The sequence below is a fragment of the Schistocerca cancellata genome, chromosome 8 (genome assembly GCF_023864275.1).
Source record: "Schistocerca cancellata isolate TAMUIC-IGC-003103 chromosome 8, iqSchCanc2.1, whole genome shotgun sequence".
In the NCBI taxonomy this organism is placed as follows: domain Eukaryota; kingdom Metazoa; phylum Arthropoda; class Insecta; order Orthoptera; family Acrididae; genus Schistocerca; species Schistocerca cancellata.
The window spans coordinates 239,726,226-239,749,536 of NC_064633.1; the positions used below are offsets into that span (position 1 = coordinate 239,726,226).

A 23,311-nucleotide genomic window follows, 5' to 3' on the forward strand; every position below is an offset into this window, starting at 1 on the left:
GAGTTGGTTTCGTGTTAGTGACAGTGATGAGTACTTGTGGACTATCTTGGCATTATCGTGTTACTGTGATTATTACCGAAAGCAAGACAAGATAGCCGGGAAAAAGAACGATGCCGTGTATTCTACACGTTTCCATATTGATGAGAGAGCCTACGAGATTACGTTGCCAATGTTATAAACCAGAAGAGCTGTCGTAACAGAAACTGAAAAAGTAAAAAAGAAAGTTTTAATTGTACTTTAGTAAATTTAATCAATTTACACGCTTTGAATGTTTATTTCCAGTGACTACGTTTTACTATCTTAGTTCCGGTTTTGCAACCGCGGGTTATTTGTAAAATTTCCTCGACAGTTAGAGATGGATGCATGGATCGAGTGGCGAGGAAGTATATTACAAGTAATACAGTACTATCTAAGATGTGTGTAGTCCTTAATTTTGGGTCTCCACTGCCGAATCCAATCATCCATTTAATAATTAAGAAGTACTCTTGTTGTATATTACACAAAATTCCCCATCGCATTCTTTGTTTCTATCAATGTCTATTTCTAGATCTCTGTTAATAGGTCTTATAGATTTTCAGAATTATAGATAACTTCCAGGGTTATTTCATTAAATATTCTCTTAGATTACAAATATGGAGTGTGATTTTATCTTAAATGGTCTTTTTTTTTGGATTAGTCCACAAAGCGCAAAAATTAACCATGTGTAACCATGTTCCGGCACACTATTTATTCTTCTATTATACTGACTTAACCCGGTATTTACAGTTTTAGATATGACTTACTTGGCGAGTTCAGCATTAATACATGACTTAACAACGAGATATGAGTAATTAATCACCAGTCAGTCATTTCGTTGCAATTATTAATACTTCGTTGTCGAACAGGCGGACGTGTATCGATTTTCGATCGCCTGGTCACGAGTGTTGCCTAACGGTGACCTCGACGTCATCAATCAGGCTGGTATCGACTACTACAACAACCTCATTGACGAGTTGCTCGCCAACGGAATTCAGCCTCTGGTAAGTAAAGAATGATAGTATTAGCATACTATTTCTCGTGTAATAAGCTTCTCTTCCATTTAGTAACAGTAATAAGCAGCATATAGTGTAATTACAATTGATCCCGATACGAAAGAAGAAAAACAGCATTGATTATTTACAGCCATGCCAAAGTTAAGGCGGAACAACACGCTAATTTTTCCACGACGTCTTATAAGTAATGAGACCGACAGTGCTATTCATGTCAGCTGTCCAGTTCACAATGTAAATTCAGTCACATGTTTTGTATAAAATGAGTGATAAAAGATAAGTTTGATTGACAAAATTTAGGCAAATGGCATTACTCGTTGTGAATAGCACATCCCAGAGATATGCACTGGCTCATGGGTGAAATTGACGTAAACTGCTAACAAAAACACTCCTAGGTGACCACAAAGGATATAACAAAAGATTTAATGATGCGAATGTATCTTACTTGCTCCGTAAATCAACGGTCCATGTGGGTGTACAGAAAGCAATTATCCTCAGTAACCACCGAAGAAATCGGTATGTAGATGGTCCATTGCGTTAGTGAGAGTAGTTCAATATGTGATCAAAAGTATCCGGGCGCCCTCGAAAACATACGTTTTTCATACTAGGTACACTGTGCTGCCACCTACTGCCAGGTACTCCATATCAGCGACGTCAGTAGTCATTAGACATCGTGAGAGAGCAGAATGAGGCACTCCGCAGAACTCACGGACTTCGAACTTGGTCAGGTGATTGGCATACGTCTGTAAGCGAGATCTCCACACTCCAAAACATTCCTATTTTCACAGTTTCCAATGTGACAGTGAAGTGGAAACATGAAGGGACAACCGGAGAGCAAAAACGTACAGGCCGACCTCGTCTGTTGACTGACAGAGACCGCCGACAGTTGAAGAGGGTTGTAAAGTGTAATAGACAGACATCTATCCAGACCATCACACAGGAATTCCAAATTGTATCAGGATCCACTGCAAGTACTATGACAGTCAGGCGGGAGGTGAGAAGGATTTCATGGTCGAGCGGCTGCTCATAAGCCACACATCACGCCGGTAAACGAGAAATGACGCCTCGCTGAGTGTAAGGAGCGTAAACATTGGACGATTGAACAGTGTAAAAACTTTGTGTGGAGTGACGAATCACGGTACACAACGTGGCGATCAGATGACAGGGTGTGGGTATGGCGAATACCGGTGAACGTCATCTGGCAGCGTGTGTAGTACCAACAGTAAAATTCGGAGGCCGTGATATTATGGTGTGATCGTGTTTTTCTTGGAGGTGGGCTTGCACCCCTTGTTGTCTTGCGTGACGCTTTCACAGCGCAGGCCTACTTTGATGTTTTAAGCACCTTCGTGCTTCCCTGGAATGGCAATTGTATCTTTCAACACCGTCGAACACCTGTTCATAATACACAGCCTGTAGTAGATTTTAAACAACAATAACATCTCTGTCATGGACTGGCCTGCAAGGAGTCCTGACATTAATCCTATAGAACACCTTTGGGATATTTTGGAACGCCGACTTCGTGCCAGGCCTCACAGACCGACATCGATATCACTCCTCAGTGCAGCACTCCGTGAAAGAATGGGCTGTCATTCCCGAAGAAACCTTTCAGCACCAGTCTGAACGTGTGGCTGCGATAGTGGAAGCTGTCATCAAGGCTAAGGGTGAGCAAACGCTATATTGAATAACAGCAGTACCGATGGAGGGCGCCATGAACATGTAAGTCATTTTCACCTAGGTGTCCAGATACCGTTGATCACATAGTGTATCAGAAGATTAATATCTGTGAAGGTGCATAAATTAGAAATTCGTATGATGCAGCGGAATGCCACAGAGTTGCAGTGTTGTTGCCCAAGACTATTCCAGAGAGGAAAAAACAACCACGAACAGTCGATCAATACGTACTCTTCAGGAATGTCAGTAAACTTTTCCCATTTACCATTTTTTTTTAAAGAGTGTCACAAAGTGTGTGGCAAGAAATACTCATACCGATGAATCAGTAACAAAAATATTATACATGACTGGCTATTTGCCTCGGCTTCGCATGGGTACCACCAAGTACCTACGACCGAATGAGTTGTCTGGCGAAGTGATAACAAATGACATGCACAAACTTTCCCGTGAATCAGTTTATGTATCAGTGGAAACAGCATCAAAATCCCTGCATTGGTTCCTGAAATTAGCTTGAACATACAATCAGAAATAGCGTGGGGTACTTCAATTTATAATATGTAGAGATACATAAAATTCCAGCAGCATGCAAGGTGGTCATAAATAGCCTGGGCCGCGCGGGGTAGCTGCTCAGTCGAAGCGCCTGGCCAAAGTACACGCGCCTCGCCCCTCGTCGGAGGTTCGATTCCTCTCTCGGGCATGGTTGTGTGTTTGTTGTCCTTTGTATAAGTTAGTTTACGTTAGATTAAGCAATGTGTAAGCCTAGGGGCCGATGGCCTCAGCAGTTTAGTCCCATCGGAGCGTATTAAAATAGAATAAATAGTCTGAAAAGCATGTAAGGGTGTTGCAGGGTAGTTTTTGCTATGAAATAATTGTTACAAATAATTGTTACGAAAATTCACTACGTTACACCATTTGCGAGGTAACTTGCAATAAAATTAGCCAGTTAGGCGGTTGGGCGTGCATATTCAAATGACGCGGCGGATGTCATTGTTTTCATAGCGTAGATGATAGCGCTCGAGACTGCTTAACCTTCGGCTCTGGTTCGATTCTTACTATCGTTCCAAGTCCAATGTTTTTATCGCTCTCTCGCTCGGTTTTAGGAAATCACACGAAGAGCACGTTTGGCGACACCGTCTCTGGCGAGTCGATTGAATTCGCGCGCCCAACGACCTGACTGGCTAACTTCAGTGCTAATTAACTCGGAAACAGGGCAACGAATCGAATTTTTTTCGTAACATTTATTTCTCAGCACAACATACTCTGCAACATGCTTACAAGTTTCACAGACTGTTTCCGTATGTACATGATGAAATGCACCGAAAATATTTCGGTGGCTGTTCAGGGATATTTTGTGAGTAGTTTGGTATGAGAGCTCCGTGGTCTCCATCGGCTCGTAACAGAATAATTACGTATTTATCATACATATTACTTTTATTTATGGGAAAATATCTGACCAACAGTGGAACAATCTGTAATACGGCAACACAAAGCACAGAGTAATACGAAAGCAGCAACCTTCAGTGAGCTGCATAAGTAGAGTAATGGGATTGCCTTGACGGGAAAATATGTGACCATGGGGTCGTTGTGATGCTCTTCGATTGCACTCAGTGAACCCATAAACGAAGTGCATTTCGGCAGACTCTCTGACAGTAAACTTATCCGTACCGCTGTGTATCATTATTAACAAACAATTGATTCAGCCGGAAGAAAAGCTACGCACAGTCGGGCCGTATCAAGAGCAATCTTAAGGCCAAAGAGTAGCGTCGGCTCTGCTGTTGTCAGCATGTCAATAACATGTACTATGAATGTTTCAGACTAAGTTTCCAAACAAGACACACAGTGCATACCATCGACATATGCAGTATTATGGAGATATAGTGAGCGCAGTTCCGATAGGAAGCTAATTATGTGAATGCGTGGTGTCTGTTCCATCAGAACAGACACTACGTGGAATCCGTAGCTACGATACACATTACGTAAATTAAAGGAGCGTGTGGGAAAAAGGAAAGGAAAGGGAAGGAACTAATGGTATCGGCTGCATATGGACTTTATGCGGAACCAGCGACGATGAGTGACAATGTTTGCTGATCCTGGACTTGAATCTGCGATCTACTGCTTACTAGGGATTTGCGTTAATTACTGCGCCGACCAGACACAGTTCTTATTACAAATTTGCGGAATAAATTGGCGCGCTCCACAGCTGACCAACGTACCCACCTGCTGCCATCCATCCGCAGTCACCGTCCACACAGCCCACGCTTGTTAATTTTAGGTTCCCGCCGGAGGTCGAAGGTAAATGACAATCCCCCATGAAGGTTGTAGGTTTATTGTACACCTAAGCGAATCTTATGAATGCGCCATGTCTTTTCTTCCCGACAAGGAAGCAGGAGGTCTCAGGTTCGAGCCATGGTCCGGCACACACTTACACTATTCGCCGCTGGTACTCCACAAAGTCGCAACGCAACTGATATCATTAATTCCTTCCCTTTCTTTTCCTATGTCCCCAATCCGCCTTCAAATTACATAATATCCATCACAGCTGCGGATTTTAGGTAGTGTCTGTTTTTGGGACATGTTCGAAAGAACAGATACCACACTGTCATATAACTGGTTCGTCTCCATGGACAACGAATATACAATCTTGAGGATGGATGCGTATTTACGTTCGACCTCCATCGGCAATCTAAAATAAGCGAGCATGGAGGACACGGACAGGGAATGCACAAAGGTAGCGCTGGGTGGGAGTGTGGGGCAGCTGTGGACGATGCCGAGATGGTCCACGCATTTGCGGTAAACATGTTGTCAGAGTGGGGCAGTGGTTTACACAACTGCCTAGCAAGCAGGAGATCCCATGTTCCACTGCCGGTCCTGCAGATATTTTCACTCGTCTGCATTGATTCTGTATAAAGACCCAATGCCGCTGACACCTTTAGTTCTTTCTGATTCCTTGCCTTTCTCTCCGCTCCACCTTGAACCTACATAACAAAGACAAATGAAGGAAAGGAACTAAATGAACTGCAATTGGTCTTTGGGCTACAGTAGGCCACGCATCCCTTAAACCAAAATGTTGATCAACTTCGGGAATTTTGACGTTGGATTTCTCGTTCCCCCTGTGTTATAGGGCTAAGTACCATTCTGCGGCCGAATAACTATTGACAGAGCACAGAATTGAAATACGAAAGCACTGGGAAGAAATCCGATGTATGGTAATAATCATCGTAATCTATGAAAGGAAACGACGGGGAACTACATCTGGATGGAGAGGTTGGTAGTTCGACAATTGTCTTCCAAACCAGAAGCCAACGTCTTAAACCACTGTGCCACCTCCTGTGGCGAGAGACATAGTACTGTTACTTGTAACACAAATATTATAAGCTTGGCAATGAGAGAAGAGGTCAGTAGGAGTTATGTGATAGTAGCAAGTAGATGTCATTAACAGTAGCGTGTAACAGACAGTAATAATTTATGTACGTAAAAGTATGAGACCGTATAACCTTTTTCACTTGCAACAGGCCAATTGTGCACGAATAAACAAGTAAACATACACTTACGGTTTCTATATTTTCAAAAAAATGGTAGTTATTTTTTGTATAATTTACGAACCCAGTGTCCAGGAATCTTCAGAATAAGACAAAACGCCACCAAGTGGATTTCAGATTCCAATCCAACGGTACGAAGTGTATGCTACTTTCACGTCATGTATCGTCTCTCACTGTTTCACAGGAGGTTATTTTGACGAAAACGAGTTTGTGTAATGAATGGCTTGTGTTGTTGGAGTGAGTCAGAGAAAACGGTCGGTAAAGTATGTTTCTACCACGTCGCTAGTCATCTTGCGAATCACCGTCGTGTACACTGAGCTAAGCGTTCCTATCCAACCGATGGATCATCTCCCGAACCATCTCAACAGTGCACCACATTCCTTACTATACTGTGAAATGGGAAATGAACGAAGACAGACAGTTGTGCTTCTCCTGTAGATGATAGAGGTTTCCTCCACCGACTAAGGTGAATACAAGGCTACTTAGAAAACATTCTATGTTGTGTCATGAATGGCAGATTGCTCTAAATGTACAAAAATGTAAGTTAATGCAGATGACTAGGAAACATAATACTTTACTGTTCGAATATGGCACCAACGGTGAGCTGATTGATACACCCACACCGATTAAGTGTCTAGGCCTAACGGTGCAAAGTTATGTCAGATGGAAAGAGCACGTCGGAGACGGTAATAGAAAAGACGAGTGGTTCAATGGGAGAACTTTGGTAAAGTATGGACCATCTCTAAAAGAGACGTGCGTAGGACAGTAGTGCGACCCACTCCTGACTACTGCTCGAGCGTTTGGAAACTACATGTGGTCGGACTAAAGGAATGTATCAGAGCAATACAGAGACTGGTTGCAAAATTTGTTTACCGGTAGTTCCGATCAACAGGCGAGTGTTGTGGAGATGCCTCATGAACTCAAATCGGAATCCCTTGAGGGCAGACGAAATACAATATCGAGAAAATTTAGAGACAGACATTTGACGTTGACCACAGAACAATTCCTTTTGAACGAAATTTAGCGTAAGAACCATGATGATAAGAAAAATTTGGGTTCTTACGGGGGCATATAGATCGGTTTTTTTTTTTTTTTTTTTTTTGTAGATGTACTTGTGCATAGCACAGAAAAAGAAATTTTGGTAATGGTCAAGGTACCCTCTATCATGCATTGTACGGTGTCTTGCGGAGATTGTACGCAATTGTAGATGTATGTGTAAATGTAAATTAGAAAATATTCTACACCGAATACTAATTCATTTCCTACTTCGGCTATGAGAGTGGAATCCTATTTTCGTACCTTGAGTTCTCGGGAAGTTCAAATGGGAAACGCAAAGATTTAAACATCACTTCCACTTCAATTCACAGTTTTAGTGCTAATAAGATAGAAAAGGGGTATTGTAAAATCATTTTCTAGTAGTAACATCGTCGGTTGCAGTGCTTGACTTGTAATTGTGAAATTTCTGATGTAAATGAGCCGACCTTTTTAGGTACTAGAAGTGTCCCAGAATATCTAGGGAATAGAACAGGAAGAGCCACGAAGTTATACAATAGTTATGGGGAGTTACGCAGGCTGTGTGCTGTTTACAGATGAATTTTTTTTTCTTGTAAACCAGTACTCGGCACTCCCACTCCCCCAAGCTACATATTCACCAGGAAAATCTTTAAATTGTGCAAATATGGGCCACATATAAATGGTTCCTTCAGCCCCACTGAGGAAGATTGCAAAGTTACTTTTCAAACAGAAGTATGTTTGAGATCACTGTCAATGGTTGTTGTTGTTAGAAGCATAACTGTGACGCCGTTCTTACGTCCATAATTACACTTCCCCTAGTGCCTCTACCCAAGCTCATGCGAAAGCTGTCAGAATTCATTGGTAAGATCACCGGCGCTGTCTGTCTTTATCGTTAGTCCCCATCACCAAGCGCTCCTCTCTCACACTACTGTCAGTGTGTTCCATTATGTATGTATCAATCGCACTACATTGATTTCCAGTGATTTAGTGTTTATAACTCACGACGCAATCCCATTTTTGCGTTTCACTACACACTTACCATAATATGAAAGCTGTACATTAAAGTCAGGATACATTTTCGTTACCAACTTTGGGTTGTGACTGTTAACTTAAGAGCACCTGTAATTGACAAATGAAGCCACATTTGAAGCAGTTTAGCGCAAATCTATCATTCCTGCCTTTTATCACTACAACTATGTGATCAAAATATCCGGACACCCCCAAAAACGTACGTTTTTCATATTAGGTGCATTGTCCTGCCACATTTTGCTAGGTACTCCATATCATTAACCTCAGTAGTGATGAGATTCGTGACAGAGCAAATGGGGCGCTCTGCGGAACTTTGAACGTGATCGGGTGTCACTTGTGTCATACGTCTGTACGAGAGATTTCCACACTCCAAAACATCCCTAGTTCTACAGTTTCCGATGTGATAGTGAAGTGGAAGCGTGAAGGGACACGTACAGCACAAAAGTGTACAGGCCGACCTCGTCTGTTGACTGTCAGAGACCGCTGATCGTTGAAGAGGGTCGTAAAGTGTAATAGTCAGACATCAATCCAGACCATCACACAGGATCCACTTCAAGTACTATGACAGTTAGGTGGGAGATGAGAAGGATTTCATGGTCGAGCGGCTGCTCAAAAGCCACACATCACGCTGGTAAACGCCAAATGACGCCTCGCTTGGTGTAAGGAGCGTAAACATTGGACGATTGAACAGTGGAAAAAGTTGTGTGGAATGACGAATTACGGTACACAATGTGGCGATCAGAAGGCAGGCATCCTTGCTTATTCACATGTTCACAGATGCCTACGTTCTGCAATGATAACTGGTTTAGATTCCTAGAAATTCCAATGAAGATAAAAATCTCATATGTAGAACGAGGACATAACCGTTTCTTATGGAAGATAATACAATCGACGTTATTATTACATCACATAGAAACTATTGAATATCTCCAAACCACCAGCTACAAAAGTTTTACAGATATAGTCAAAGAACTACCATCGTTCATGTTTTCCAGAATTCCGCAGTAGATCTAGGCATAATTAAGTGAATCAGATTACTTCACAAAATATATACTCTCCCTGCATCGTTTCATGGAATTTGACACTGTTGTGTCTGTAGGTGACGATGTACCACTGGGACCTGCCTCAAGCACTGCAGTACATCGGAGGCTGGCCCAACGAGTTGCTGGCAGACTACTTCGTTGAATACGCCAGGTTTCTCTTCCAAAACTTCGGAGATAGGGTAAGTTTTAGGGTACTTGCAGACGCTTCTCACAATCAGTCAGTTGGCGGCATAATTGACGGTCCATCATTCCACAGGTAAAATGGTGGCTCACCTTCAACGAGCCACATCAATTCACGATGGGTTACTCGACGTTGTGGGTCGCACCTTCTCAACCAGCTCCGGGGATCGGCGACTACCTGGCGACACATACCGTCATCAAAGCTCACGCCCGGGTCTGGCACCTGTACGATGAGGAGTTTAGAGCCACTCAGAACGGTCAGTGCCTCGAGACAACATGCAAGTCACTTCTTATACATGTAACTGCTTCAGTAGGTAAATACGTATGACGAGCCAGTGACCACAGTCTACTTAATGAGACTTAATGGGACTTGGTTCTGTTGCGGAAAATGATGTGATAAGGGAAACGTGTACACTATCTGATCAAACGTATCCAGACAGCCCTATGTAATACGTAATTGACCACGACGTGCCATGAGAGAGACAGACTGGCCAGTATAAAAGGGGGCGAGCAATACTGTGTGATCGGTAGAGTGGGAGTAACAGCAAAATGTGTCGATCTGCAGACACCAGTGAGTTCGAATACGGGAGTAGGCGTTCGATATCACTTGCGCACTGAATTCTTCAGCCGGCCGCGGTGGCCGCGTGGTTCTAGGCGCTTCAGTCCGGAACCGTGAGACTACTACGGCCGCAGGTTCGAATCCTGCCTCGGGCATGGATGTGTGTGATGTCCTTAGGTTAGTTAGGTTTAAGTAGTTCTAAGTTCTAGGGGACTTATGACCACAGCAGTTGAGTACCATAGTGCTCAGAGCCATTTGAACCATTTTGAGGAATCAATTTAGTGATGATACTGTTTGAAAGTGGAGAAATGCGCTGACATGGGTGACTTTGACAAGGAGCTGATTACTATGGCCTCGCGTCTGGAAACGGGCTGAAATGTTGCAATTGTCGCAGAAATAGGTTGAAAGACTATGAAACACCGAGTAGGCCACAGGGTTTTGTATGTCTTCCCAGGAAGCTGACGTCACATACTTTTCAGTTCAGTATACCTTGGTAGACGGCGATTTGCGGCAGTTTTGATAATGGAGTAAGTTCATGTGTATCAGGGCAAAACGATTGGAGTGCATTGTTGAAAGTAAGGCTACGAAACAGAAGACGCGGTGGATTCCAGTGTTGTCCTAATGACGTCGTCAATTACGATTGCAAGTGCGCCCTGGATCATCAAGATTGATACGTTGTTGTTGTTGTGGTCTTCAGTCCTGAGACTGATTTGATGCAGCTCTCCATGCTACTCTATCCTGTGCAAGCTACTTCTTCTCCCAGTGCCTACTGCAACCTACATCCTTCTGAATCTGCTTAGTGTATTCATCTCTTGGTCTCCCTCTACGATTTTTACCCTCCACACTGCCCTCCAATGCTAAATTTGTGATCCCTTGATGCCTCAGAACATGTCCCACCAACCGATACCTTCTTCTAGTCAAGTTGTGCCACAAACTTCTCTTCTCCCCAATCCTATTCAATACCTCCCAATACCTCCACATTAGTTACGTGATCTACCCACCTAATCTTCAATATTCTTCTGTGGCACCACATTTCGAAAGCTTCTATTCTCTTCTTGTCCAAACTATTTATCGTCCATGTTTCACCTCCATACATGGCTACACTCCATATGCTGTTTGTATTAGCCTACCAGCACTCCTATTTTTTTATTCATTATTAAACCTACTCCTGCATTACCTCTATCTGATTTTGTATTTATAGCCCTGTATTCGCCTGACGAAAAGCCTTGTTCCTTCTGCCACCGAACTTCACTAATTCCCGCTATATCTAACTTTAACTTACCCATTTCCCTTTTTAAATTTTCTAACCTACCTGCCCGATTAAGGGATCTGCCATTTCACGCTCCGATCCGTAGAACGCCAGTTTTCTTTCTCCTGATAAAGTCGTCCTCTTGAGTGGTCCCCTCCCGGAGATCCGAATGGGGGACTATTTTACCTCCGGAATATTTTACCCAAGAGGACGCCATCGTCATTTAACCATACAGTAAAGCTGCATGCCCTCGGGAAAAATTACGGCTGTAGTTTCCCCTTGCTTTCAGCCGTACGCAGTAACAGCACAGCAAGGCCGTTTTGGTTAATGTTACAAGGCCAGATCAGTCAATAATCCAGACTGTTGCCCCTGCAACTGCTGAAAAGGCAGCTGCCCCTCTTCAGGAACCATACGTTTGTCTGGCCTCTCAACAGATACCCCTCCGTTGTGGTTGCACCTACGGTACGGCTATCTGTATCGCTGAGGCACGCAAGCCTCCCCACCAGCGGCAAGGTCCATGGTTCATGAAGGGGGATTGAACATTGAAATGTGGACAAATGAAAACATATCGCCAGGTTGGATAGATAACTTTTCTTCCTGCTCTAGGCCGATGTTTGTGTCTCAATATGTCGTCAACCAGGTGAACGGATTTTAAAAGATGCACGACACCACGCATACAGGCTGAAGTGGGCAGCGTTGAGATATGGAGGAATTTCCCCTGCGCTTACATCAAACATGCGGGAGCAAGCTAAGGTACCACGAAAGGTGTTGCCTATGTAAACATTTGTAAGGATCACCTCCAAGACCAGAATCATGATATAGTTGTTTTAGAAGCATAACAGGGAACTCACATTGATTTCTTGGCCAGCAAATTACCCTCATCCGAACAAGATGGAACTCATCTCTGATGCTGTCTGGTTCTAGCTCCACTCCCACAAACCTCCAGCTCGTAATTTACAGACATGGTGTGACCTGTGTGTTGACATCGGGTGCTACGTACGCGTCATTTCCATGACAACTAAAAAAGCTGTTGTAACGCATTAAATAGGTGCACCCACGTGCTATTAAGTAGGTACTCATATTGTTTTGGCTGCTCACGGCAGCGCAAAACATGGATGGCAGAGTTTTTCTAGAGTGGATGACAGTGGCTGAAGAAGATGCATATGCATTACCAGCTGATTTACAGTCATCTGCATAAATGTGTTTTGTCCTGACAACGGCGGTGATGGATTTTGGCATGGACTGTTCGACACAATGACTGTGTTGGGGAATCACTCCGACCAATTACTGCTCAACTGTTACTATTGTGCCAAAGAGACTGCTGAATTTAAGGCGTACGCATCGCACTCAATTTCATTTCCACCACGGCCCCAGTTCATTGTGACTAAAACTCCTTGTTACCTAATATATATCACACGTCACTACAGCGTTGCCACTTGTGCACTTGTGCACATTAATTGAATCCAGACATTTTCCACTTTCGAATAAATCTATTAACTGCCAGAATTACGTAATTTTCGCATTAACCGCCCTTACTCTGTCACAATCTTGTACCACATGTGTAAAACGACTCATGAGTACAGTCGACTTAGAATATAAACACTGGTGACCATTGTACTCCTTTTTTTCAACGCGTTCACTAGTGATGAAGGATGGCTACTCATAAACTGTTTAGTACCAGAAAGTAATCTTCGAAAGAGCTGCTGCATTATCGATTGCCTACAGGCTGTTAACGTTCGCGAGAATCTATGACGACCCATGTTACCAATAAAGTGGTGCTCACAGCAGCCAACATCTGACTATTTTCCGGCGAATCAAGGTAATCACGGCATACCCCTGACAAAGTAAGATTTGAAACGGACAATGCCCGTACAATCTCGAAGGTAGTTCAATCACGATATTACCGTAATAAAGTGTGATGATGTCTAAATGTTGCACTTTGTGTGCTTGACTGTTACGCTGTAGGCCTGTATGAAGTTCCTCAATATGGCGAATATTTCAGCCACTTCCAGTTCCCGTGGAATTGGTGAGTTGGTTTTCTAATACAAAAACTATCTCTAACTCAGTCGTTGATGCGTGTACTGTGCTATGTTGTAGTCAACGTAAGTAGTGGCAGTTTAAAGAAAGAAATAAACAGAAGGAAGATTTTATAATTACCCATAATATGACAGGAGTTTCAACAGTGGAAGGTCAAGGTCAAGAAATAGAAACCTGCAATTGGCGAAAAAACTAATAGTGGCCAGCTGTATCTTTGTTCCTGAATAGCAACAAGTCAGTGAAATGTATTCCCCCATCGAGAAGAACATGCATTCACTAGGAAGTTTTCAGAGTTCACTTGATGTGATCTCCCATGTCTCCATCTGCCCACTTTACAAGTTTCTTTTACCATATGTGGTATTGTCATCTGCTAAAACATGACGAAAGACGAAACAAACTTGTGAACACCAGAGCACCATATTTCAGAGTGCTCAGTGATATGTACAAATACATATCACGGATGGAAGAGAAAATTATGTTTCAGTTTTCTCTTCACGTATTATCTAAAAGCTATACAGGGCTATTTTAGTGAACGTAATTTCTGTCGTATTTGCAGTTTTTATTCACGAATGAATCACAAGTTATTTTTTTCTTTTCTTTGTGATATACTTGCAGGATTAAATGATAAGCAGAAGCCATCAGATATCTTGTTCAATTTAACAATATTCATGTTATTCTTCTGATATTTTAGAGTTATGAAAAAAGTTCCCCGATGGTTCATTCAATATCTAGCAACTTGGAAGGAAAAAAGCTGTCCGCAGTATATATGTACATATATGTGAAACAAGTTTGAATCTCATTGAAGTGGTGTGAAATCGTGGATGCCACAAGATCATGTTCTAAGTTATGACTAAATATAAGACATTGTTATTTTCCGTCGTTTCGCACATAAAGCGAGTTTCATTCTCTAAACCGTGAACGTGTGAAAACAACAGTAGTTTACAACCAGTAGAATGTATCTTATGTGCATTAGAATTTGCTGCAGACTCTTTCAGTCCTGAAACCGTAAAAAAGTGAAAGGTCATTTTATTCCAGATATTGTAAATAAAATTGAACTTTTTAAGTGCCTTCCTTTTTTGAATTTATATTTCTAAAAGGGCCATTTGATTTTCTCTTCTAAATTACGAAATTAACGTAAATAAACCATATTCCCTGAGTTTACAAAACAAGAAATAAAATTGTTAGTATAAACTTATTACAGCACTTTGTTTCGCTTACTCGACAACGAATAAAATTGTTAGTAGCAATGAGAAGAAGTACATAAGATTATTTCCGTGTTAGAAATGAGGATAAATGTCTATTTGATATCGGAGAACTTTGGATAAATTGAAATTATAGTTTCTGGTCCATCAATATTATTTTGTGCATAAATTTAATGACTATGCACAATCATCTATAGTAACATGATCTGATCTTTATGTACGTGGTTGTTTTGATATACTTTGCAGGAAGCGTGGGAATTACACTTAATATGGACTGGCCTGAACCAGAGACTAACTCGACAGAGGATGCAGAAGCAGCGGAAAGAGCAAGACAGTTTGTGGTGGGTATTGGAGTTCTCTAACTTTTCAGTGTAATGTTAATTATTTAGCGGGTGTAACGTATAATAATCACGTGACGTGAATGGTATTGTGCTACATTGATGATTGTGAGAAAATTAGCGTGTAAATTGTATATTGCAGATGGGTATGTTCGCACACCCTATCTACAGTCAGGATGGGGATTATCCGGCTGTGGTGCGACAGCAAGTGGATGCCAATAGTGCGGCTGAGGGACGGCCCCGATCAAGGTTACCAACCTTCACACAGGAAGAGATCGAGTACATTAGGGGTGAGTAGCCAAACTCACAGCAGTAGAAGTACATTGGGGTTCAACAACTGGGTGTGTAACGTTAGCCAGTACAGTCACTACATGAATGTGATATAAATAAATCATATGTTCGTCCATCTTAGATTCGTCAGTTCTAGCGATATTTTCTTAGTGAATCACGTCACAAGGCGAAAGTGAGCGACAGTGGATGTTGAGTTTCGTCCGATTAGAAGTTCTTGGCATACATCTTCCTAGTATCGTCCTGCAATCTGTCAACCTCAAGGGTAAAATCACAGGTTTTGGAGGCTACAAAGGTACTGATTGTAATGACCATATTTTTCCAACAATATCATTCTTCTTGGGTTATTAAGAAAATCACATTTTTTTTATTTTTCTTGACAAAGCAATTTTGTTTGCAGTCAACTTGATCGTGGAGAGTCAACTTTTGTCTGTGTAACCAGTTTCTTCACTAAGAGTGCACTTGTATGGCAGATGGCTTTGACATTGCCGGTCGTTTAAGAAAGATGAAATCCATAGATGGAGCATTAACTTGAAATGGAAGTATGAGGTTAGGATATCTGGGGAAGAAGTGAATGTTAAAACTGGTCTTAGCTGTTTAAAAAAAAGTGGTGAATATGACCCTAAGTAAAGTAATTTCAAAATAACTGACAATTTCTGACGCTCTTCGAGCATAAGTTTCAGTCGATGTCTGATAACTGGGAACTTAGAGTAAAAGCGAATACATTTTTTATTTCCCACTATAAATGTAGGACAAAGTTTAACGTTTCCTTGTACTCTCTTACAGGAGACTGTGTCACATAAAGGTGTGTAATTACCGTAAAATTCCTTCTGCTCGATATGGACTGTTCCAGCGTTGTTTTCCTTAAAAAGCGGAAAACTTAACATCACACTATGCTCCATGCTGTCAGTGGCTGGCGAAATTATGCTTTGTCTCTTGTAGTGGGGTACTGCTGTACTGTGCCACGGTGTACCCGGAGAGCAGACACACACCTGAAAACAAACGTAAAACTATTTTCACGACCTGACTTTTTTCAAAATGGTGATTAAAGTTTTATGATCACTCCATACGTGTGACGAAAGTACACACACCAAAAAAAAAAAAGTTTTCCATCACCTCAGTTAGAAGAGTTCAGGAACCTGTACTGGCTACTGGAAAAGAGATCAATATAAACATCATTTCCTCCCTTTTTATTGATCATGAAAACCACACATTGCATGTTGTACCAACGTAGAGCGACACCTTCAGAGGTGGCGGTCCAGACTGCTGTATACATGTACCTCTAATACCCAGTAGCACGTCCACTTGCATTGATGCATTCCTGTATTCGTCGTGGTATACTAATCCACGAGTTCTTCAAGGCACTGTTGATCCAGATTGTCCCACACCTCAACGGCGACTCGGCGTATATCCCTTAGAGTGGTTAGTGGGTCACGTCGTCCATGAACAGCCATTTTCAAATTATCCTAAGCATGTTCGATAGGTTTCGTGTCTGGAGAACATGCTGGCCACTCTAATCGAGCGATGTAATTATCCTGAAGGAAACAGTTCAGAAAATGTGCGCAACGGGGGCGCGAATTGTCGTCCATGAAAACGAGTGCCTCGTCAATATGTTGCCGATGTGATTGCACTGTCGGTCGGAGGATGGCATTCACGTATCGTACAGCCGTTACGGCGCCTTTCATGACCACCAGCGGCGTACGTCGGCCCCATATAATGCCACCCCAAAACAGCAGGGAACATCCACCTTGCTGCACTCGCTGGACAGCGTATCTAAGGCTTTCAGCCTGACCAGGTTGCCTACAAACACGTCTCCGACGATTGTGTGGTTGAAGGCATATGCGACACTCATCGGTGAAGAGAACGTGATTCCAATGCTGAGCGGTTCATTCGGCATGTTGTTGGGCCCATCTGTACCGCGCTGCATGATGTCGTGTTTGTCATGGACTTTGGGAATGAAGTTGCGCTTCATGGAGCCTATTGAGCATAGTTGTAACACGATGTCCTGTGGCTGCACGAAAAGCATTATTCGACATGGTGGCGTGGCTGTCAGGGTTCCTCTGAGTTATAATCCGTAGGCGGCGGTCATCCACTGCAGTAGTAGCCGTTGGGTGGCATGAGCGAGGCGTTCCATCGACAGTTCGTGTCTCTCTGCATCCCCTCCATGTCCGAACCGAACAACATCGCTTTGGTTCACTCCGAGACGCCTGGGCACTTCCCTTGTTGTGAGTCCTTCCTGGCACAAAGTAACAATGCGGACGCTGTCGAATCGCGGTATTGACTGTCTAGGCATGGCTGAACTACAGACCACACGAGTTGTGCACCTCCTTCCTTGTGGAATGGCTGGAACTGATCGGCTGTCGGACCCCCCTCCGTCTAATACGCACTGCTTGTGCATGGTTGGTTACATCCTTTTCCGGGCTTAGTGACGTCTCTGAACAGTAAAAGGGACTGTGTCTGTGATACAATATCCACAGTCAACGTCTGTTTTCAGAGTTCTGGGAACTGGGGGTCATGCAAAACTTTTTTTGATGTATGTATTGTGCCACACCATTTGAAATCTTCCGTGTTACTTTCGCCTACGCAGCCAAGAAAGCAAGACAAGGAGTACATGTAACGATTGTCATTGTTAAAGAAACATTAACTGTTCAAGTGGATGAAGACACCGGAATCAATATTCTAAGTTACACTTTAACAGAAAATTGTGCACTGTGTAACAGGTAATGCGGGAAGAACAGCTTCACCCTTTGAATTACAGAAAGTGCCGTGTTTTTCCATCGTGAATTCGGATCTCTCGAAGACTGATTTACATTGAACAAATTGGCTTGTGTAGTCAGTGACTGGTTAATTGGTCAGTATCAACCTCCATTCCGATTAACTGTAGCAGCATACACTGAATGTCTGCGAGACTTACTACTTCATATTCCTTTTTTTAGTATTTGGTGTCATACACAACCGCGTTCCGTATGCCCTTATATACCATCCTTGAAAGTATGTATCGTTGTCATCAATGGGGGGAACCGTTACAGAACATTTTCACAGCACTGTGGAAGCAGCCGTACAAAAGTGTTTTGAGAGGCTATGTAGTATCGGTACACGATGTGGTAATCACATTAGCATGCGAGTGGCGACTATGAAATTCAGTGAAGGTGGTATTAAAAGTGCTTGTTTTCAACAAGTGGTAATAGCTTCAAATCAAACATATTTTATACTAGCGTAACGATAATCTGAAGAGGAAACGAGACCTATTGCATCGTGGCCGGCCGTGGTGGCCAAGCGGTTAAAGGCGCTACACTCTGGAACCACGCGGCCGCTACGGTCGCAGGTTCGAATCCTGCCTCGGGCATGGATGTGTGTGATGTCCTTAGGTTAGTTAGGTTTAAGTAGTTCTAAGTTCTAGGGGACTGATGACCTTAGAAGTTAAGTCCCATGGTGCTCAGAGCCATTTGAACCATTTTTGCATCGTGGTTCCGAGAAAATGAAGTGAACTATGTGCGAAGTCTGGATTTCCCAAAGCCTCGACCAAAACTCCTTTAGAATGAACTACTCTATTCATTGTGCTGCACATTTGCTTGCTTACATCCCCACAACAACTTTCCACCTTTCGCAATGAGAAACGGAAACAAATTCCACAGTCAGTGCATTCGAACTTAAAATTGGAAATTTGTGTTAAGGTCTTACGGGACCAAACTGCAGAGGTCATAGGTCCCTAAGCCTACGCACTACTTAATTTAACCTAAATTAACTTAGGCTATGGACAACACACACCCATGCCCGAGGGACGACTCGAACCTCCGACGGGGAGAGCCGCACGGCCCGTGACAAGGCGCCCTTAGACGTACGTAGAACGTATTTGAAAGCATAGCTGAGCAGCGCGATACCTTACACATAACTTCAGCCTTGAGAAGTAATGGAAGTTGCTATAAAGAAACTACAGTGATATGATTCCAAAAGATTCCTGGCAACATGGATCATCACTGATTTATTTTGTACCATTTCATGCGTGATGTTCATCAACGTTTATTTTAATATAGGAAATGGTTCATATATGCTGTAAAGCCAAATAAAACATTTGGATTTTTTGCAAGACTTTTTTTTAAAATAGTAGTTTTCAATATTTTGATCGTACACTCTTTTAAAAACATAGAAAATGCATATACTGTCTGTAACTATTCTCTGTCTGTTTTCTAAACCCATTGGTTATAGGTGGTGAGAAATATTCGATAATCTAATATATGTTGATGATACAAATGGGTATTACACGGCCTATACTCCGATAGGAGCCTTCAGCGCGAAATTAACTACCATCTGCAGTCTCCGAGTCCATCTCAGGGACCGACTGAAAAATTAAAATCGGTACTGGTTACGTCCTGATGTATCTGTCTTCATAATACACATCCACGGAAATGATTATTCGTGTTCAGTTTTCACAGAATTGTCGTTAGACAACGGAAGCAGCCGTTACTTGAGTGAGTCTCAAAGAAAACCTTACAAATTTGATGGTAAGACTAGACCTTTCGTCTCGGTTTATCAGTTAACTGAAATCACGACAAATATACCTTGTTACAGGTTCGGCAGACTTCTTTGGGATGAATCACTACAACACGACTTTCGTGACGCCAGGTCTCACAGGTGAATCACCCTCCAAAACGCGGGACACCGCTGTAATTACATCGGATCCTGTGGTAAGCTGAGAGTACTATTTGTACAGAGGTGCAAGGGACTACAATGTATTAGTGAAAAGATATCTGACGGAACCAAAGCGTTTACAAATTGGCGATCTCAAAGACAAGGAAATGGTGACAGCGCATTTGCTAATTCTAACGCCTCCAGCCAGCCAGGGCATGAAGTTTTTGCTTTGAAACATTGCTTGTCGTGGATTGTAAAGCGGAAGAGAAAATGTCTCAATACCGGATGCTGCAGTTTAATTCTCAATAATCAAAAGCAACTTTTTCAATAGAAAGTATTCTCTGCTTCGATACAGACTTTCATATCTTGGTTTCATCGAGAATTTATTTCCAAACATACTATAATAAACGGTACGCAGTACGTGATATAGAGTCAGTCTCAACATTGTTTGATTGTTTTGTGAATCTGTGCAGTATGTAAAAAGTTAATTGAAGTTTGCAGTTTTCAAGCTTTTGGGGAAAATTTATATTATTGTTTTTGTTGTTATTATTATTATTATTATTATTATTATCTGAAAGATAGATTGCAAGACTTTTCAGTTTTGGATGTTTCATCCTTGTTCAGTATGTACGTTCCACAAATGATTTATTTAACAATAAATTCATATGTTAACTTGATTAAGAAATTATACATTTATAAGTTGTCTTTTTTATTCCTCGTCTTCTTTTTCACGCAGTCGCAGTTTTACAAGTTATGTATATTAATACTGACTTTTGCGATTGTAATGAATGTCTTATTTCGACTAAACATGACTTATTGCAGCCACAAAAGATGGTACTAACGTACTTTATTTGCAAACGTGTAAGTAATGATTCACACACAGAGCTGAATTAAACTGGGCATATATGTAGCTTCATGATGTTCTCAGAAGAGGCGGTGAGCTACAGTCGTTTTAGCATTAACGAATACGCTAGAAAGAATTAAGACTATCCCACATATAAAATAGACTCATAACAGAGAACTAAAAGCTCAAAAGACGAAGAATAATTAGCATTACTGAAAGTTAAAAAAGTATTCACGTACTGTTATTATGTAAATAAAGTATATTTTAAAACATCTGTGTTTGGGCAGTAGCGAATGATCCCATTTTTTCGTAAATCGATCGAGTTGAGCGATCTCTGATATTCCACCCCTTGATTTCCTCACACTTAATAATCTATCCAGATACAAGCCGATGTAAAGAACTGTTTATAAATCAGTACAATGTTTAAAAAAGTAAATTATTAACGAATTAGTTGAAGGACCTATTCACTAAATTGAAGCACATGTGTAGGAAGGTTTTAAATAAGAGAATATACGTTACTTCGTAATAATATCTTCAGTGGCTGCATATTAATAATCATTATTTTTGTTCAATATTTCGTAAATATCTCGTAAATCTGAAAGAATGTTAGACTAAATTACTAAATTGGAAACAAACTATTCTACTAGCAATATTTGTACCTACACAATAAATTCCACAATACAAAGTGTTATACCTAAAAAAATAATTGAATATAGTAATTTTAACACGTAACTTTGCGCCAACCTAACTTTACAATTTACACAAATGTTTTCAGAAGCAGTATATCCTACGCACTCAATGAAACTGACTACTAAGACAATGGAACGTTCAGTTCCAGTGGGCGCTAACTACCTAGAAGCACAGTCTCACACAAATAAAAAGAGTCAGACAGCATATGTAAAAGAGCTTGTACCATATGAAAATAACTAGAAGATAGCAACAACTGTAGCTAATGAACTGAATAAAAATACAACAAATGAACCTGGAATAATGTAATATAATTATTTAGTTATTTAGTAACGCCTGTATAAAAGAGAGATGTAAGTATAATATCAAAAAAATTATCAATAACTGTAATACGAAACCTGGCAGTATTACAGCCTCACGTACTATTATGGAAATTATAAATAGACGAAAATAATGATATTCGTCAAGAAGAGCAAAGACGGTAGTCGTGTTACAGCCGAGTTACTATAGCCTCTTAGATGGGTGTTTGCTCGACAAGCCAGCAACAATAATGTCTAAATTTTGTACCCTTCTTCCGGTTAAATTATTTGTTACGCACTCCACTAAGCGAGGGCGGGGGATGGAAATGGGAAAGACCGAAACTTAAAATGAAGTTACCTGGAACGACCAATAATAGTGTCGTATTGATAGTCGCAGAAACCGTTTCTGTTTCTGAGGTTGCTAACACACGCTCGTACAGTAGCGCTCATACTGGAAGTAGCCGTCTCGAATGCTGGTTGAAGAAGCCATTATCTGAGCCAGTATTTGGCTACTATGAAGAAGAGAGGTGATGGTGTAAATTCCTGATCGGCAGTCATTGCGCCACTGTAGTGGCCTCTTGGAGTGAGGGAATGTCACACTGCTGATGGTAACCCGTCCGTCGGATGGAGAAGTTACGTTCGAGAGCCACATGTTGGTTTTGGAGACAAGCAGTGAACGCTTGCATCGTGTTTCAGCTTGCCCTTTAGCTTTATCCGGAACAACCTACACTGCGAAACAACTCATCGCTGTCGTGCGCAGGACTCTTGACACATCACAACAGGCCAGGAGAAGGCAACGGCAGATCATCTGCACCAGTGACTTACTCAGGACGTTAATATGGGATTCTCGGCTCTGCTCCCAAACCTCATTACCTTAGTAGAGGACTAACATTGACTTGACATATCCATGTGCACATACGTTCTATACAGTATGGATATAGGAGGAATTGAGAAAAGGAAGGTGTTGCAATTACTACATTGTATTACTACTTTTAGGAAAGTGCCAAGAATTACTTCGATTTTAAAATGTGGATAGATTTTAATGTTTTTTTTCTGTTCAAATAGAGGACTTGAATAATAGGATGGGCACAACATAGCCTTATGACATTGTAACTAGTGCAGAAATAAAACTGCCAACAAACTGTATATTATATCTGAGCACCCATCTTGAATAAACAGGTGGAAATAAGAATAATTTCAGTAATAAGTATTTTAACTTTCAGCGCCTTCCTTGGGGACTGCGGAAGCAACTTAACTGGGTGGCCAATCAGTATCCAGGATATCCTATCATTATAACAGAGAACGGTCTCTCGAATTCTGGAGGACGGAATGATACTGACCGCATCGAATACTATACTGTAAGTAGTAATTTCCACACAGTTATAGTAACTATTTCATTACCTGCAACGTGCTTCATTGGTGTATCATTTCTAGGAATACCTCGGAGCTTTGCTAGAGGCGATATACACTGACGGTCTTCCGGTTATCGGATACACTGCGTGGAGTCTCATAGACAATCTCGAATGGGGCTTTGGATTTACGTGAGTTATTGTAATAGAATGGTGTGATAATTAAAATAATACTGATAAATCACGAATATATTTACTTATCAATAAAGCACTACGCTTATTAAAACTTATTGTCAAGCTGATTATTCCAAAATTTTATACTAGGC

At 41.6% G+C, this 23,311-nt stretch overlaps 1 protein-coding gene across 3 annotated transcripts in view; it reads left to right on the forward strand.

Moving 5' to 3' along the window:
* The window catches only part of LOC126094863 (myrosinase 1-like), an 89,387-nt gene that overhangs the window by 58,095 nt on the left and 7,981 nt on the right, over nucleotides 1-23,311 (forward strand). Inside the window, exons 3-10 of one of the 3 annotated variants that reach the window (XM_049909493.1) lie at nucleotides 885-1,019; nucleotides 9,381-9,503; nucleotides 9,581-9,761; nucleotides 14,798-14,892; nucleotides 15,032-15,179; nucleotides 19,747-19,862; nucleotides 22,860-22,994; nucleotides 23,071-23,177. In XM_049909493.1, the coding sequence (XP_049765450.1) occupies nucleotides 885-1,019; nucleotides 9,381-9,503; nucleotides 9,581-9,761; nucleotides 14,798-14,892; nucleotides 15,032-15,179; nucleotides 19,747-19,862; nucleotides 22,860-22,994; nucleotides 23,071-23,177 (1,040 nt within the window). The remainder of the gene's footprint in view (nucleotides 1-884; nucleotides 1,020-9,380; nucleotides 9,504-9,580; nucleotides 9,762-14,797; nucleotides 14,893-15,031; nucleotides 15,180-19,746; nucleotides 19,863-22,859; nucleotides 22,995-23,070; nucleotides 23,178-23,311) is intronic. The other 2 variants (XM_049909492.1, XM_049909495.1) reach the window with 2 other exon arrangements.